At 50.4% G+C, this 14135-nt stretch overlaps 6 protein-coding genes across 6 annotated transcripts; 4 read left to right on the top strand and 2 right to left on the bottom strand.

Moving 5' to 3' along the window:
• Positions 1 to 1963: 1963 nt before the first annotated feature.
• VFPPC_04439 (hypothetical protein) lies at positions 1964 to 2191 on the top strand (the record flags this gene model as incomplete). The annotated part of the gene is made up of 1 exon (XM_018283794.1): positions 1964 to 2191. One exon carries the CDS (start codon positions 1964 to 1966, stop codon positions 2189 to 2191), a length of 228 nt encoding a protein of 75 aa, XP_018145021.1.
• A 372-nt stretch (positions 2192 to 2563) lies between these two features.
• On the top strand, positions 2564 to 4251 carry VFPPC_13638 (MFS amine transporter; the record flags this gene model as incomplete). The annotated part of the gene is made up of 4 exons (XM_018291412.1): positions 2564 to 2680; positions 2738 to 2816; positions 2878 to 2937; positions 3026 to 4251. The coding sequence occupies 4 exons, from the start codon at positions 2564 to 2566 to the stop codon at positions 4249 to 4251; spliced, it is 1482 nt and encodes a 493-aa protein (XP_018145020.1).
• A 329-nt stretch (positions 4252 to 4580) lies between these two features.
• VFPPC_13637 (hypothetical protein) lies at positions 4581 to 5183 on the top strand (the record flags this gene model as incomplete). The annotated part of the gene is made up of 1 exon (XM_018291411.1): positions 4581 to 5183. One exon carries the CDS (start codon positions 4581 to 4583, stop codon positions 5181 to 5183), a length of 603 nt encoding a protein of 200 aa, XP_018145019.1.
• A 41-nt stretch (positions 5184 to 5224) lies between these two features.
• On the bottom strand, positions 5225 to 7225 carry VFPPC_04438 (hypothetical protein; the record flags this gene model as incomplete). Its single annotated transcript, XM_018283793.1, has 3 exons — positions 5225 to 6424; positions 6479 to 6785; positions 6843 to 7225. The coding sequence occupies 3 exons, from the start codon at positions 7223 to 7225 to the stop codon at positions 5225 to 5227; spliced, it is 1890 nt and encodes a 629-aa protein (XP_018145018.1).
• Positions 7226 to 7758: 533 nt separating this feature from the next.
• On the top strand, positions 7759 to 10687 carry VFPPC_13636 (chloride channel protein 3, 4; the record flags this gene model as incomplete). Its single annotated transcript, XM_018291410.1, has 6 exons — positions 7759 to 8592; positions 8649 to 8801; positions 8852 to 8966; positions 9015 to 9106; positions 9166 to 9351; positions 9404 to 10687. 6 exons carry the CDS (start codon positions 7759 to 7761, stop codon positions 10685 to 10687), a joined length of 2664 nt encoding a protein of 887 aa, XP_018145017.1.
• A 157-nt stretch (positions 10688 to 10844) lies between these two features.
• Positions 10845 to 13879, bottom strand: VFPPC_15794 (DNA ligase (polydeoxyribonucleotide synthase); the record flags this gene model as incomplete). Its single annotated transcript, XM_018293547.1, has 5 exons — positions 10845 to 11381; positions 11434 to 12202; positions 12257 to 13379; positions 13440 to 13564; positions 13680 to 13879. The coding sequence occupies 5 exons, from the start codon at positions 13877 to 13879 to the stop codon at positions 10845 to 10847; spliced, it is 2754 nt and encodes a 917-aa protein (XP_018145016.1).
• Between the last annotated feature and the right edge of the window lie 256 nt (positions 13880 to 14135).

The following is a 14135-nucleotide window of genomic DNA, read 5'->3' as shown; positions in this document are numbered from 1 at the left end:
TATCTTTGATGATAAAGGAAAGAAGTCTCCGATGAAAGAGATCTAAGGGATAAGGGAACTCAGACCAACTCCAGGCATATGCTTCGGGCAACCGTTCTTAGTCTCTCGTACCACTGACGTGGGCTGGATTGCGGTGAATCAAGAGACAATTTTGATTTGAAGCTCTATCGTATTCTTCCTGTTGTGGCTTGCGCGATGACAGCAGGACCCAGTCAACATGATCAAACATTATGTGCAAGCCTGTATTGTTTCACAGCAAACTGCCTTGCACAAAGCAGGTATCCGTCGACGCAGAAATGCAAAAGAGGAGAGTTGTTTGTGTTCATGAGCTTCACTAGCGTAAGCCGGGCTCATTTTAGGAGAGCGGTATGCATCTCTGAAAGGTAAGGAATGGCTTTACCTAGTCCCAGCCTTATGCCTTCAGTGGTTCATTGAAGCCAACGAACTTGTTCAATCATGAATGTTGCCGGACATATGATATAGAAACATATTCGTCTTTGTTCTACAAGAACAAGACAAGCCGCACTGATCCGTGGCCGAATCAATACAGAAAAGAGGCATCGGGAAACAAGACAGAAACACAAGCGGCTCGAACTTGCAACATTGCAAGATATGAGGTGTGATGGTTCGCACCATGTATTCACTTACACCGTGTACTCTATGTTGAAGTCGTACGGCATTGAAGGCGCATTTTATGGACGGCTCGATGTGAATTTGCAGAAATATGCATGTTGCCTTTCAAGTTTCTCGCCAAGTCTGGACGGTCAGACTCAAGAGATATATAGCTGCATGTAAACGGATAGCTGAACCAAGGTAAGGTGTGTTCGTATGTGCATTCTGATAGAGAGAAGCCCATACCAGTATCCCTCGCCTAAGAATATGGAGGGACGATACGCTCTTTTGACGAAATTCCTGTCAGCAACCTTTGCTTCAACCATACGGGGTCACCATGACAGGGGACGTTCACATTCACATACCTTCGGCTAAGCAAGCGACTTGATTGCCTAGATAGAGAGCAGTTACAGAGAAGTAAATCTCAGCTAAAGTTTGATACGTATCAGCAAAGGAAACTATCACGCAAGATTGATCTTTTTGCTTGATCCAGTGCTTCAGAGACATGCTGCGCTATTTTTATTGGCAGTACATGGACATTGTCTCACCCAAAGGTGGCCGAGATCTCCGTCGGGGCTTCATCAAGCTTTAAAACTAAGCAAGGCGTCCAAGCTTTACTCCGGAAAGCCTTGAACCCATTTATGACGTAGCATCCGGCCGGTTTGGGATATCTGTTTCTACATCGAACGTCTCCGGGCCGGCAGAGGAAGTGCCGGGCCACCTTGGTCGTCTAAAAGCCAGATTTGCACAAGAGCCGTATCGTGACTTCACTACGTAATGTGATTAGACGAGTAGGTACTTTGCTCATTGTGTGATTATAGTTACTCATAATAAGCAGGTAGGTATTCGTCATCGCCAGATTGGAACGGAAACCCAACGAGCCGTAGTTCCGATTGTCTATCGGAGAGTCGTCCGTGCCACACGGCGAGCCATTCAATGCCACATGCTAAAGTTGTCAGATGGCCAGTGAGGCTACGAAGGACATTCGCGATAGACATGGACCTTGGAGATAGAAAGACGCCGATTTGGAAAGTCGGACAAGGTGGTCTTAGCAGAACGAGATCCCTTCGCTCCTTCCACAACAAACACCACCTTCCTATGAAACCAGCAATCCAAGAATTTAGGCGATGAAATGCTACCCGAGGCCACGGTCAATTCAAACTCCTCGGACATGTGAAGTAAACATCTACATCTCATCAAACCCCATCAACGTCACTCCTCTCGTCTACGAATCTAACGTTTCGCAGCGTTACATGGCCTCCTTCGCTGATTGTCCAAACATTCATATCCTTATTCTATCACCAAGGTACTTACACCACCCGGAAATACGGCACAAAATCGAAACAAGGTGATGCAGTTTAACTTCGGACATTACAACAATCCGTTTATTGTCTTGCCTAGACTACGGTTCGCGAGTCGCGGCATTACATTGCACACTCAACGCAGAGGCCAACATCCACCCGCACACACCTACGAGATCGGAACTTTCAAACCCATTTCTGGAAAACTTCCGTTGCCGAACCTTACCAAGCATCTCCATGCTGAACTAGCGGTGGTTGACTGCATATCAATGATGTAGTTTGCGCCAAAAGGTGGTTTCGGGCCCCGCGGACTTCGACGCCCGAATCGATGGGCTTGGTTTATACATTCGTTTGTCAGTCATAATCGGCCCACGTTACGGACTGTGTGTATTAATACGTCAATAACGCCCTTTTGAAACTTGCTGTATTGCTACTTTTAAAGAATACTTGGCTTTCGCATTTGTTGGAGTTTCGACTCGCCTGAGGTCGAACAATAGTTACTGTCCTACGGCTAGCAACGCGCGGCGGAATCAAATAGCGTCTCTAGGATGGTCCAACTTTACTTATACCCCGCCATTTCCCTCTATACTATATTTATTTAAATTAAACGGCATAAGGATCCAAAAGCTATTTTGGTGAATAACGTCGCCATGACTGCCAGGAACGTTTGGGAAACGATAACAAGAAAGGGCAAACGTCCCCTATTCTTGGAACTTCGTTCATCAGTAACTTTTATCATTCTTATGGTGTCAATTGCCGTGTTCACTGTAGGTAGTGTCTGGAACGACCTAGAAAGGCGTGTTGAAACTAAGCTACACTTGTAGGACATATTTCCCTATGCCGTCGTTGTGCCCGTTTTACCATTTGCCTTGCAGACACGGGCAGGTGTTGCGGAGGACAAAGGTGAGAGACAATAGTTTTACTAATAACTCCATGACGAGTTTGACATACTAAGTCTTCACAGTGCAATTCTGGATCTCTGTTTCGCTGGCTGCTTTCGGTGCCGCTATTCTCGTTTCTGCGCGTAAGTTCCCCCTGGCTTTTGACAAGAAATAAAATCGTAAATATCGTAAGTACTCTTGCATGGAATACCTGGTCTGACGGGTGAATAGCGGTATGGGGTGTTCTGGCAGATAGAACAAATGACCGACGCACGCCGATGCTTGCTGGTCTTGTACTCCTCGGCTCCGCCACGTTCCTCTTGTGCTTCATGCAAAATGTTGCCATGTTAATCCTTGGACGAATACTACAAGGCATGACTAGTGCCCTGACTTGGTCTGTCGGCCTGGCTCTGGCTGTAGATACAGTCTCGGCTGAGCGAATGGGATGGGCAATGGGCTGGATTGGGATAGCCATGTCCTTAGGCACATTGACCTCACCTTTATTTGGAGGTATTGTTTACTCCAAAGGTGGATATTACGAAGTCTGGGCCATGTGCTTTGCCCTCATTGCTGCCGATATTGTCTTGCGAATCTTGGTGATTGAGAAGAAGCACGCAGCAAAGTGGCTGCAGCGAGTAGAAACAACACAATCACAGCTCACCAATGTACATACGCCCACAATCAACTCGAACGAAGAAGATGCACGAGACAGCACTTCGCAAAATCCATCGTACGACCATGAGAGCCTTGATAGAAGGAAGAAGAGGCCGGGGTACTTAGGGGCCAAGGACACACTCGGGTTGTTCACTAGCCCGAGATTGCTCGCCGCATTTTGGGGCACGATAGCCGAAGCCGTTCTTCTGTCAGCCTTTGACAGCACGCTTCCCATCTTTGTCAAGGATTTATTCGGTTGGGACTCTACTGGGGCCGGCCTGATCTTCCTTCCATTGGTATTGCCTACCTGTTTAGGCCCGTTTGTGGGATACCTCTGCGATAAATACGGGCCTCGATGGTTATCTGCATTTGGTTTCATGTTTTATATCCCATTCCTGGTTTGCCTTCGATTTGTGTCGCAGAACACAATGTCGGACAAAGTCATGCTGTGTGGCCTTTTGGCTGGCGTCGGTGTTGGTAATGCCTTCACTTTTGGGCCAGTAACTGCTGAAATCAGCTACGCAGTCGAGGACCGTTACACGGGCCGAGAAACGAAGCCCATTGCTCTGGGCTATGCTCTGTACAATATAGCATTTTCCGCAGGGGTCATAGTTGGACCTTTGTTGGGCGGATTTATTAGAGAGAGTGCTGGATTCTCGGCTGTGGGATGGAGCTTGGCTATCATCTCGGGAGCCACGTCGATTTGGTGTGCCTTGTTTATTGGGGGACCGCCTCTGTGGGAGATGCGGAAGATGTGGAAGAATAGCCAGCAGCAGCCTGACAGGGGAAGCTGCGTATCATAAACTATTGTTAGAGTTGACATGAATAGAGTGCATTCTTATGGCAAGAGTGTAGTTGCCTGGAGTTGAGAATCTCGGCCCGTGCGGTCAGCGTTGGCCTGAAGTCCAAATTCGGCTGCCTGCCAATCATCAGACTCGCAAGCTCCACAGCCAACTGCAACCTCCATCAACTCTTCAACATCCTCTGCCTATCATCTCACCATATCATTCAATCAAACAAATGTCTCCCTGTATACTCTAGCGGGAAGCAAATTCTCAATCAATTTTTCATTCTCACAGTGGAACCAGCAAGAACCAACTCACTCTCACCACCACGGCACTCATCCCAAACCATGTCCTCAGACCAGCAACACATCGACCAGCTCCTAGAGCGCTATCTCACCCTCCTCAACGAGTACACGCAACTGCGCACACAGCTCTCCACCTTCCAGGCAGACGTGTATCACAGCATTGCTCGGGCCAACTTCTCTGGGGAGCGGGGCATGCGATACGGTCAGGATCAGTATGACGAGAGAATGAGAGCCAGTCGACGGGTTACCATCACAAATGGCGAGGACGCTATCCCCAGAGTCACTGTAGCGAGGACATCGGAAGATACCACTACAGTATCTGAAGAGTCGACTACGGTGGAGGAGGTCCATGAGGATACTGGGGATGAGGACACCGAAGAAAAGGAGAGGAAGGCTAGGAATGACGATCCGTTGCGATGGTTTGGCATTCTGACGCCTATGCCGTTGAGGGATGCTCAACGGCAGTCTATTAAAGTGGTGGAAGGGGTTGTTCCCCGGTTGGTGTCTGTTAATGCGGAGATGCAACATGTTGAGATTGAGGTGAGGAGAGCGAGAAAGAGGAGGGCCAAGGCGAGTGCGAAGAGTAAGGGCACTGATGAGGGAGCTGCTGTAATTATGGGTCAGGAAGTAAAAGCTGGTGTATAGCTTTCAAAGAGCTATCTTGCTTTATTGATCTATTTTAGACTCTATATTGCCTTCATAACATCTTTTAATGTCTGTACAACATCTTCCATCGCCTCTGCCAATTCAGCATCGACAACTGCCCTCTGAATCTGATCTGCCGTCCCATTTATAGCCGCAATGGATTGGCTATACCTCTTCTTCATGCCGTCGCTGGCACTGACCAACAATGCACAACACAGTTGCAGAACAGCAACCTGAAACTCCTGCACTAGAAGCGACACCTCTGTAGAAACATGCCATGCTGCCACAGCCGTAATAAGATCCATCCATTCCTCTGATGTACCAGACTCTTGTTCCGCCACCGCCAGTAGAATACGCACGATTTCAATGCCCCTTGACGCACTGGCATCTTCAAGCCCCTCTGAGCCTTCCAAAAGACTCGCCAAGTCTTTACTGAGAATCTTCCACCCTTCATTGCGGAGGAATATCTCTCGACCCTGCTGCATACTCACCAAGGCTTCCATACCAACCAAGGTTGCAGATCGAAAATCCAGCTTCTCCAATGAACTACTCTGATACAGCTCCATAAACATGTCAATCAAGCCGGTCGCTTCCTCGCGCAACATTTCATTCTCATCCTCCCTCAGCCAAAGAGCCAGTGCCCTCACGGCAGACAGAATCAACGGATCTTCATCAGCGGTGTTTATCATGGAATCCCACGCTAGTGTGCGGCGGGACCCAGATGCCGTTTCTGTATTCGCTGTTCTCGCATCAGGATGCAGGCCCATTGCCCCTGCAAAGGTGGCATCCCACCTGTCGCGTAGGTACTCTACTGTTAGGGACATTGTTTCCGATATGCCCTTGCGTAGCTTCAGCAGGTTATCCGGTGACATTATAAGGGTATCTAGTGATTCGTCTTCGAGACAGCGGACGAGATACCCTATGAAAATGGAGATGACGTCGAACGCGGACGCTAGTCGACGGGAGAGCTTAGCGTATTCCGGTGTGTTGAGTTGTTCGAGGAGAGTGGGTGCGGAGGAGCGGATATCGATGAGCATGAGGTTGATGAGGAGATAGGAGAATGGCTTGTCGTCCTTTGAGGATTCTGTGAATAATAGTGCTGTGGATTGCGGGTAGGCCTGGAGGATGGATGCAGCGGCATTGGTGTAGGCTGATCGGGCGGCTGGGTTGGGACGGCTCCTGACAAGTGTTTGTATGAAGCCTACTATTGTTTTTAGCCATGTTGGTTCATGGGGGAGGATCTATAATATAAGATTAGTTATAAGTAGTGAAGGTTTGGGGAGGAACTGGCATACAGTAGGGTCCGCCTGTCTGAGAAACGTGCCCAAAAACTTGAGCAGAGTGACTCCATCAGTACCCCTGAATGACGACACGACAGACTGCATCGTATCCGTAATCTGCTGAACTAAAACGTGTTTCTCCAAGACAGTCGCCATGCCATTCAGCCATGCAAAGCAGAAAATATCCAGCACAATAGCATGCGTGGGAGCAATCTCACTCAAAGCAGAGACATCTCCTGCGTAAATGAATGCCTTGGCACCTTCCGGCGTGCTAACAAGTGTGTGAAGAAGCTGTAGTAATAGTAAAGTCGTGTCGCCAACGCTGCCAACTCATCAGTAAAGCGCTATACTGGTATATGTATATTTGGATAAGACTTACCTGTATAGAACAGCGCCCACCAGCCCTGGTATCCTACCCGTAAACTTGGCCTCACTCCTCGCCGACTCAGGCAGCAGTGCGGCAAACGTGTGAATGACAGAAACTACCAGGTCCAGCATCTCTTTGGAATTGTCGCCGGATGTCTTGGACCCCGTTTTTATGAGTCTGTCCAGAAACTTGGGCGATATGCTTTCCCACAGTGAGAGGATGACTTGCTCATCTTGTCGGAGGTCTGGGGTGTTGTCGAGGACGGACTTGAGGAGTGCTAGGCCAACGAAGCGCTGGGTGTCGTCTTTGGATTGTAGAAATGTTTGGATTTGAGAGATTGTGGCGTTTGGAGAGTTGGAAGGGCCGGGTTGTGAGGGCTGGTTGGGTTGTTCCATGATGTGTGGATGGGTTGGTGAAGTCTTTTCAAGACTGGAGTGAGTTGGTGGGGATCATGGGTGTGCTGTCAGGACGTAGTGGTAGTATTGGTTGATGAGATGTTTCTAAGGTCTTTACTGATAGAATAGTCATCCAAAAGCTTGAATGCAAAACCGGTTGTAAGTGGTTGTGGTAGTCGATATTGACATGAAGTTGATGCATGACGGAACCCACCTCAGTTGAGCCAATCAAGAGGTGATATGCCAGATCAGCCTCAGCTCACACATCATGCAGCTAGCTCAACAATTTCAGTGGATCTCTCGCTAATCGACCCGAACATCAGAGCCAACTCATCCTGCTCCAGCGCATCCATCCCCCAATGGCCGCTGCTTGACCCCCTGACACTCCCTGATCCCCCTAATGCCACAATGCCGGAGCCAAGCCAAGCCACGCCCAGCTCTTGGCTATTTGATTGCGACATCGACAATCATCCCAACTTGAAACCATCCCAGCTTCAACAAACCGGCTGCTCGAAAATGGAATGAGTCGCATCATGTCTGGAGCCGCCCAGAACGACCCATTTGCCTCTGCTTCGTCCTCATCTCATTCACCACCGAATGCGCACACGCCGCCATCCACCGACGACCGAGACGAGCTCGATTTCCTCGCCGACGACACCGCCGACATTGCTCACCATGGCCACGTCCTCGACGACGACCCCTTTACCCAAGATCTAAACACGCCCTTGTCCTTCAAACGAAAGCCAAAGCCATCTGTGCTCTCGGGCCCATCACGATTCTTCTCATCCCTCACAGGCTCGCCGTCGGTGCTTCGACAAGATACACCATCGCCGCAAAGGCATCTCCGCAGTGCCAACATCTCCGTGGCTACGGGCTCGCCGCAAAGATCGCAGTCAACCAATGTCAATGCGGTGCCTAAAGATGGACCTTCCCAAGATTGGTACACCGAAGGCCCTGGCCGACGAGTCGGGTATGAGGACATGACGGCCATTGACTGGATCTTCGAGTACACCAAAGAACGACAGCGAATGCGGGTGCTGTCCTCCACCGCGCATGGAATAATGGGCTATGTCCAACTCTTCGTCGATGCAAGTCAGGTCTGGGTCATTCTAGTTCTGACGGGTTTGCTTGTCGGCGCAATCGCTGCAGGGATAAACATCACCAGCGACTGGTTAGGAGACCTGAAACTGGGCTTTTGCTCCAGCGGACCAGAGGGTGGTCATTTCTACCTCAACAAGAGCTTTTGCTGTTATGGGTATGATCAGGGTTCGAAATGTGCAGGCTGGAAGTACTGGAGTGAGGCCCTTGGTGTACATGCTGCTGGGGGCAGGTGGTTCATCGAATACTTTTTTTACCTCCTATTTTCTGTACGTTTGTTGATACCTACCAAGTCGTTTCGATGGCGTCTCTAACATATTTCAAGGTAACACTAGCGTATTGCGCTGCCCTTCTCGTGCAAGAGTACGCCTTGTATGCTAAGCATAGTGGTATACCTGAGCTCAAGACAGTCCTTGGAGGCTTTGTCATAAGAAGATTCTTGGGCACTTGGACCTTGATCACCAAGTCAATGGGTCTAGTAGGTTTTCTAATTTTTTGTTTGTACGGGGTTTTCTAACATATTTGCAGGTACTTGCTGTTGCGTCTGGCATGTGGCTGGGAAAGGAGGGCCCCTTGGTACACGTGGCGTGTTGTTGCGCGAATCTATTCATCAAGCTATTCTCCAATATTAGAGACAATGAAGGTACATCTCTCTCTGACCACTGTGAAAGCTTCATCTGACAAGTAAAAGCTCGGAAACGAGAGGTGCTCTCTGCAGCTGCAGCATCTGGCATCTCTGTGGCCTTTGGCTCACCCATTGGCGGTGTATTATTCAGTCTTGAGGTTCGTCGTCTTGGCATTCAGTGACCCGAAAGTAAGCCAAATGTTAACACCCATTGCAGCAATTGTCATACTACTTCCCAGACAAGACCATGTGGCAAAGCTTTGTGTGTGCCATGACAGCAGCCGTCTGTTTGCAAGCCTTTGACCCCTACCGATCTGGCAAACTCGTCCTTTACCAGACCAAGTACAGCGTGGACTGGCACGGCTTTGAAATCATTCCTTATGCCATTCTGGGCATCTTTGGTGTAGGTACTCCTGGATACACTACCCATAAAGGGTTAATCTGACATGCAACAGGGTGTATACGGTGGTCTTTTTATCCGCACAAACATGGCTGTTGCCCGCTGGAAAAAGTCCCAATCCTGGCTTCCAGGACCGATTCTCCAAGTCCTCGCCGTGGCTTTTCTCACTGCCCTCATCAACTATCCCAACTTCTACATGAAGGTCCAGTCCACAGAACTCGTGTCGAGTTTATTCTCCGAATGCTCCCGTGTTCTCGACGACCCAATTGGTCTATGTCGGACGGGTACAGCATCAGCCGGGACAGTCGTGCTGCTCATCTTCGCCGCCGTCCTGGGCTTCTTCCTCGCAACCATCACCTTTGGCCTCCAGATTCCCGCCGGCATTATCCTGCCGTCCATGGCAATAGGCGCACTGACAGGTCGCGCTGTGGGAATCATCATGGAGATCTGGGTACACAACCACCCTAATTTCTTCGTCTTCGCCACCTGCGCACCCGACGTCCCCTGCATAACACCAGGAACTTACGCCATCATCGGCGCATCCGCCGCCCTGGCAGGCGTAACCCGCATGACCGTGTCCATCGTCGTCATCATGTTCGAGCTCACCGGCGCACTCACGTACGTCCTACCCATCATGGTGGCCGTCATGATATCCAAATGGGTAGGCGACGCCTTCTCGCGGCGCGGCATCTACGAATCCTGGATCCATTTCAACGAGTACCCGTTCCTCGACAACTCGGAGGAAATGACCATCCCCGACGTGCCCGCCGCCCAAATCATGACCCGAATCGAGGATTTAAACGTCCTCACTGCAACCGGACACACCATCTCGTCCCTCAACACCATCCTCGAAATGCACGCCTACCGCGGCTTTCCTGTCATTTCGGATCCCCGCGAGGCCATCCTCCTGGGATACATATCCCGCGCAGAACTAAGCTACAATATCCGCACGGCCACACAACCGCCCCGCTCGCTGCCCGCCGAAACAGAAGTCTTCTTCTCGCATCAACCGCTTGCGGATCCACGAACAACACTCGATCTCCGGCCGTGGATGGACCAGACGCCCCTGACGCTTCCGTCCCGCACGAACCTCCATCTCGTGGTGACGTATTTCCAAAAACTCGGTCTTCGATACGTGCTCTTTGCGGACCGGGGCGTCCTACAGGGTATTCTTACCAAAAAGGATGCGTGGTACGTTCTCAATGGGGCGGATGAGACGAGGAGAACAGGTGCAGCGCCGGCAGGAAACACGAGGGATGCTGATGATAGGGACGACGCCGGTGAGGAGCATGGCTTGTTGAGAGTGGAGGATAGAGATGACGCGGCAAGTATATTATAGAATCTATGCCCTTGTAACTACCCATTAGAAACATGCCAATACATGTGAATGTCTTTATACATTGCTACCTGTCTTTCTACTCTACCTGTACTTCTCTACCTCAGGTCAACCAAAATTGCAAAATGCCAACCGCTATCATACAATGCAGCCCACACCATCAATACTCGAAATCATCATCCACCGACGGGCCCTTATTCTTCGTCACACTCTCCTGCTTTCTATACATCTCCGCAACCTGCCTACTACTCGTCGCCTCATCCACCTTCTTATCATCCCGAATCTTAATAAACCGCGGAAACCGCAGACTAATCCCCTTTTCGCCCGCCGGATCAACGCCCTCCTTACAGCCAGCCTTGTACCTTGGACTGAGCGTCAGGTCCGCCGTCCGGACTTCCCACACGTAGCGCGGCTCAAACCACACGTCTGGCTGGTGCTGGCCGCCCGAGGAGTGCGAGTAGAATGGTTTGGGGCGGTCGATTACAATCTCGGATAACTGGGCGTGCAGCTCCTCGAGGACTTGTTCGGAGAAGCCTGTGCCGATGTTGCAGACCGTTTCGTAGGTGTCGTTTGCGGGGTTGTAGCACGCGAGGAGGAATGCGCCGTAGACGGAAGTGCGTTTGCCGCGGCCGTAGTATGCGCCTAGGACGACGAGGTCCAGCGAGTCGCCTACGCCGGCGAGGTAGTCTTTCTTGACCTGTGCTTGTTAGTTGTGTGATGGTTGGGGATGTTGTGAAGTGTGAAAGTACCTTGAGCCAGTTTCGACTACGCTTGCTGGGTTCGTATCCGCTTTCTGTGCCGTCTAGCATCTTGACCATGAGGCCCTCGCATGAAGCCTTGACACTTTCATCTAGGAAGAGTTGGATTTCATCGAGTTCCTGGCCGTCCATGTATGTAGCGAATGAGAACTCTCCTTCAACAGGGGCAAAGGACTGTTGAAGCAGCTCTCGTCGTTCTCGTAGTGGCTTTTCAACCACAGGCAGACCATTCAAGTACAACAGGTCAAAAGCGAATACGCACACCTTGACTTTCACATCCTCCAACTTGACGTCTTTTTTCTTTCGTGTCATAAGTTGCTGGAATGGAAGGACCTTCTTTTCAGAGACATCCCACGCGACGGTTTCGCAGTCCAACACAAAGCTCTTGGTGTCGTTCTTCACCCACGTGTGCAGCTTGGCCAGAATATCGGGATACTTCTTGGAAAGGTCCTCCGAGTTTCTGGAGAAGATGCTCGCCACTCCATCGGCAGCTTCTCTGGCAGCGCCCAGCGTTTCCTGACTCAATTCCTGGTCAGAATCCTTGGCGACGTAGTGAATCTGCGCTCGTTCACCGTCGTACTTGTATTCGCAGGTGAATTTCTGGCCTTCAAATCGGTCCAAGACCTCGGTAATGGCTTTGGTGGGCTTCGCCAACATAGGTTTTAGGGGAACACCGGGACGCAGCTTGCAGCATTCTCTTAGTTTCATGATGCCGTGTTCCAGTACAGCGGGGATGATGGCGTCGTAGCTAGGCAGTTCACTAGAGATAATTAATACCCAACATACGTTTCCTCATCCCAAGATTTTTACATACCTGTACACCGTCTTGAGAATGGACTCCCCATTCTCCATTTCAGTGGTACTAGGAACCTTGCCCTTCTTCTCGGCCTCATGACAGACAATAGCCTGCGCAAGAGAAACCAGCACCGTCCGTTCAGCAAGTCCTAATCTCAGCTTCCCCTCGAGGAATCTAATGATATACTTGGCTTCACTCGGACCGCCCTTGTCTTTCGTAATGTCAGCCTTGACAGTAGAGTGAGCATCCGCCGCAGACAAGAGCTTCTTGATGCCGTCAACCTTTCGGCCCTGGGCACCATTCCCCGTAACAGTAGCAATGTTCATCAGACCTTGGTGCACGCCTCTGACCGTAAGCGGTTTCGGCTTAAACATAGTCGGCTGTGTCGATCTACTCTTGACGGCAACGAGCCCCAAGTCACCAATATCCTTCTGATCCGCCTTGATGACCTGCAAGCTACGGCCTGTAGTCTCACCAATAGCCTTCATGATGAGAGACTCGCCGATTCCAAGCTCAATGCCCGCGTAATCCGGAGCAAGCTTGTTGATCATAAGCAGAACCGTGGGGAGCAAATCGTCCGGAGTAAGTCGCATGACTTGTCGAAGAAACAGCGAACAGTGCTCCATGATTATCAATCGCTTCGTCGTCATCTCAATCAAGGAGAATGTTTGACACAGCGCAGCGTAGGGAACGGGAGAACCTGGTTTCCAATCCGGATACGGGTGCTTCGCCGTCTTGGACTTGAGTTGTGTTTGCACCTTTTCCCTCGCTTTTGCAGCAACTTCTGGTTTTTCGTCTTCCACTTCAGAGCCAGATTCCGACGCTGCTTCCTCCTTAAACTCTTCGTCTGGAGTCTTGCTAGGTTTGCGATCCAAATCCGGACTTTGGCTCCTTTTCTTGATTTTTACATCTTTGACGTCTTCTTCCTGATTGGGAGCCTCCTCAATCGACTGTTTGATCTTGACGTCCTTGGTATCTTCTTCCTCCTTCTTGACACCCGACTTCACAGGTTCGTCATCCTCATCGTCTTCAATCTTGACTCGATTCCTTCTTGCGCGTTTCGACACAGGACCCTCATCCTCATCCTCTTCGACCTTCACCGCACCACTCTTGCTAGCCACCCTCGCTCGCTTCTTCGAATCTACAACCACCATTAGTAAAGGCCCCTCCAACCAGAACCACCCTCCAGTTGCAAACATACCCTGATCCGGATCCGTATTCTCCTTCGCACTCACATCCTCATCACCATCCCCCACAGCAGGTCTCGTCGCAAACGCAAGCTTCGTCTGCTGCGTCGGTGCCGGGTTCTTCGCACCAAAAAATTTCCTATAACCAAGCCAATAAAACACCAATTAGCACTTCCACTCCAAAAAAAGGTCACTTCCTCAACAACAACCACCGTTTCACGCACCCCAAAGTGCCCTGACGACCCTTCACATACCCCAAAGTCGCCTGCTTCGGCGGCGCCATGATGCGCAGTCTCCCAGGTGACAATTGTACCAGAGACCGACGCAGAATATTCCCCAGGTTCACTCGAGCAGCCACTGTGAAAAAATTCGTCGTGTGAGGAAATTGTCGAAAAGAGCTGGGAATCAGCGTGTTGCGGCGGATGTAGCCATTGATAAAGCTAGTTTGCACCATGACGCGCCCCGAATAGGCAGAGGCGCGTTAATTGGCTTCGCGACAGAGAAGCTAAGGCACGTCGCGGGCAGGAATCACGTGGGTGGGAGGTTCTGCCTGCGGCCCCACCAATAGTTGATGTCACTTTGACCTGATGAGGACTGGCCGGAGGGCTGCCTAACATGAGACTCTTTGCAACGGATCCATGAGCACTGACAAACGCCTCGAAGCCAATGATTTACTTTGAAGAACTTCAATTGAAGACAAGACCCGGTTT

Source organism: Pochonia chlamydosporia, chromosome 3 (genome assembly GCF_001653235.2).
Source record: "Pochonia chlamydosporia 170 chromosome 3, whole genome shotgun sequence".
NCBI lineage: Eukaryota > Fungi > Ascomycota > Sordariomycetes > Hypocreales > Clavicipitaceae > Pochonia > Pochonia chlamydosporia.
The sequence above is the reverse complement of the archived record's forward strand: the minus strand, read 5'-3'. Positions and strand labels throughout refer to the sequence as shown.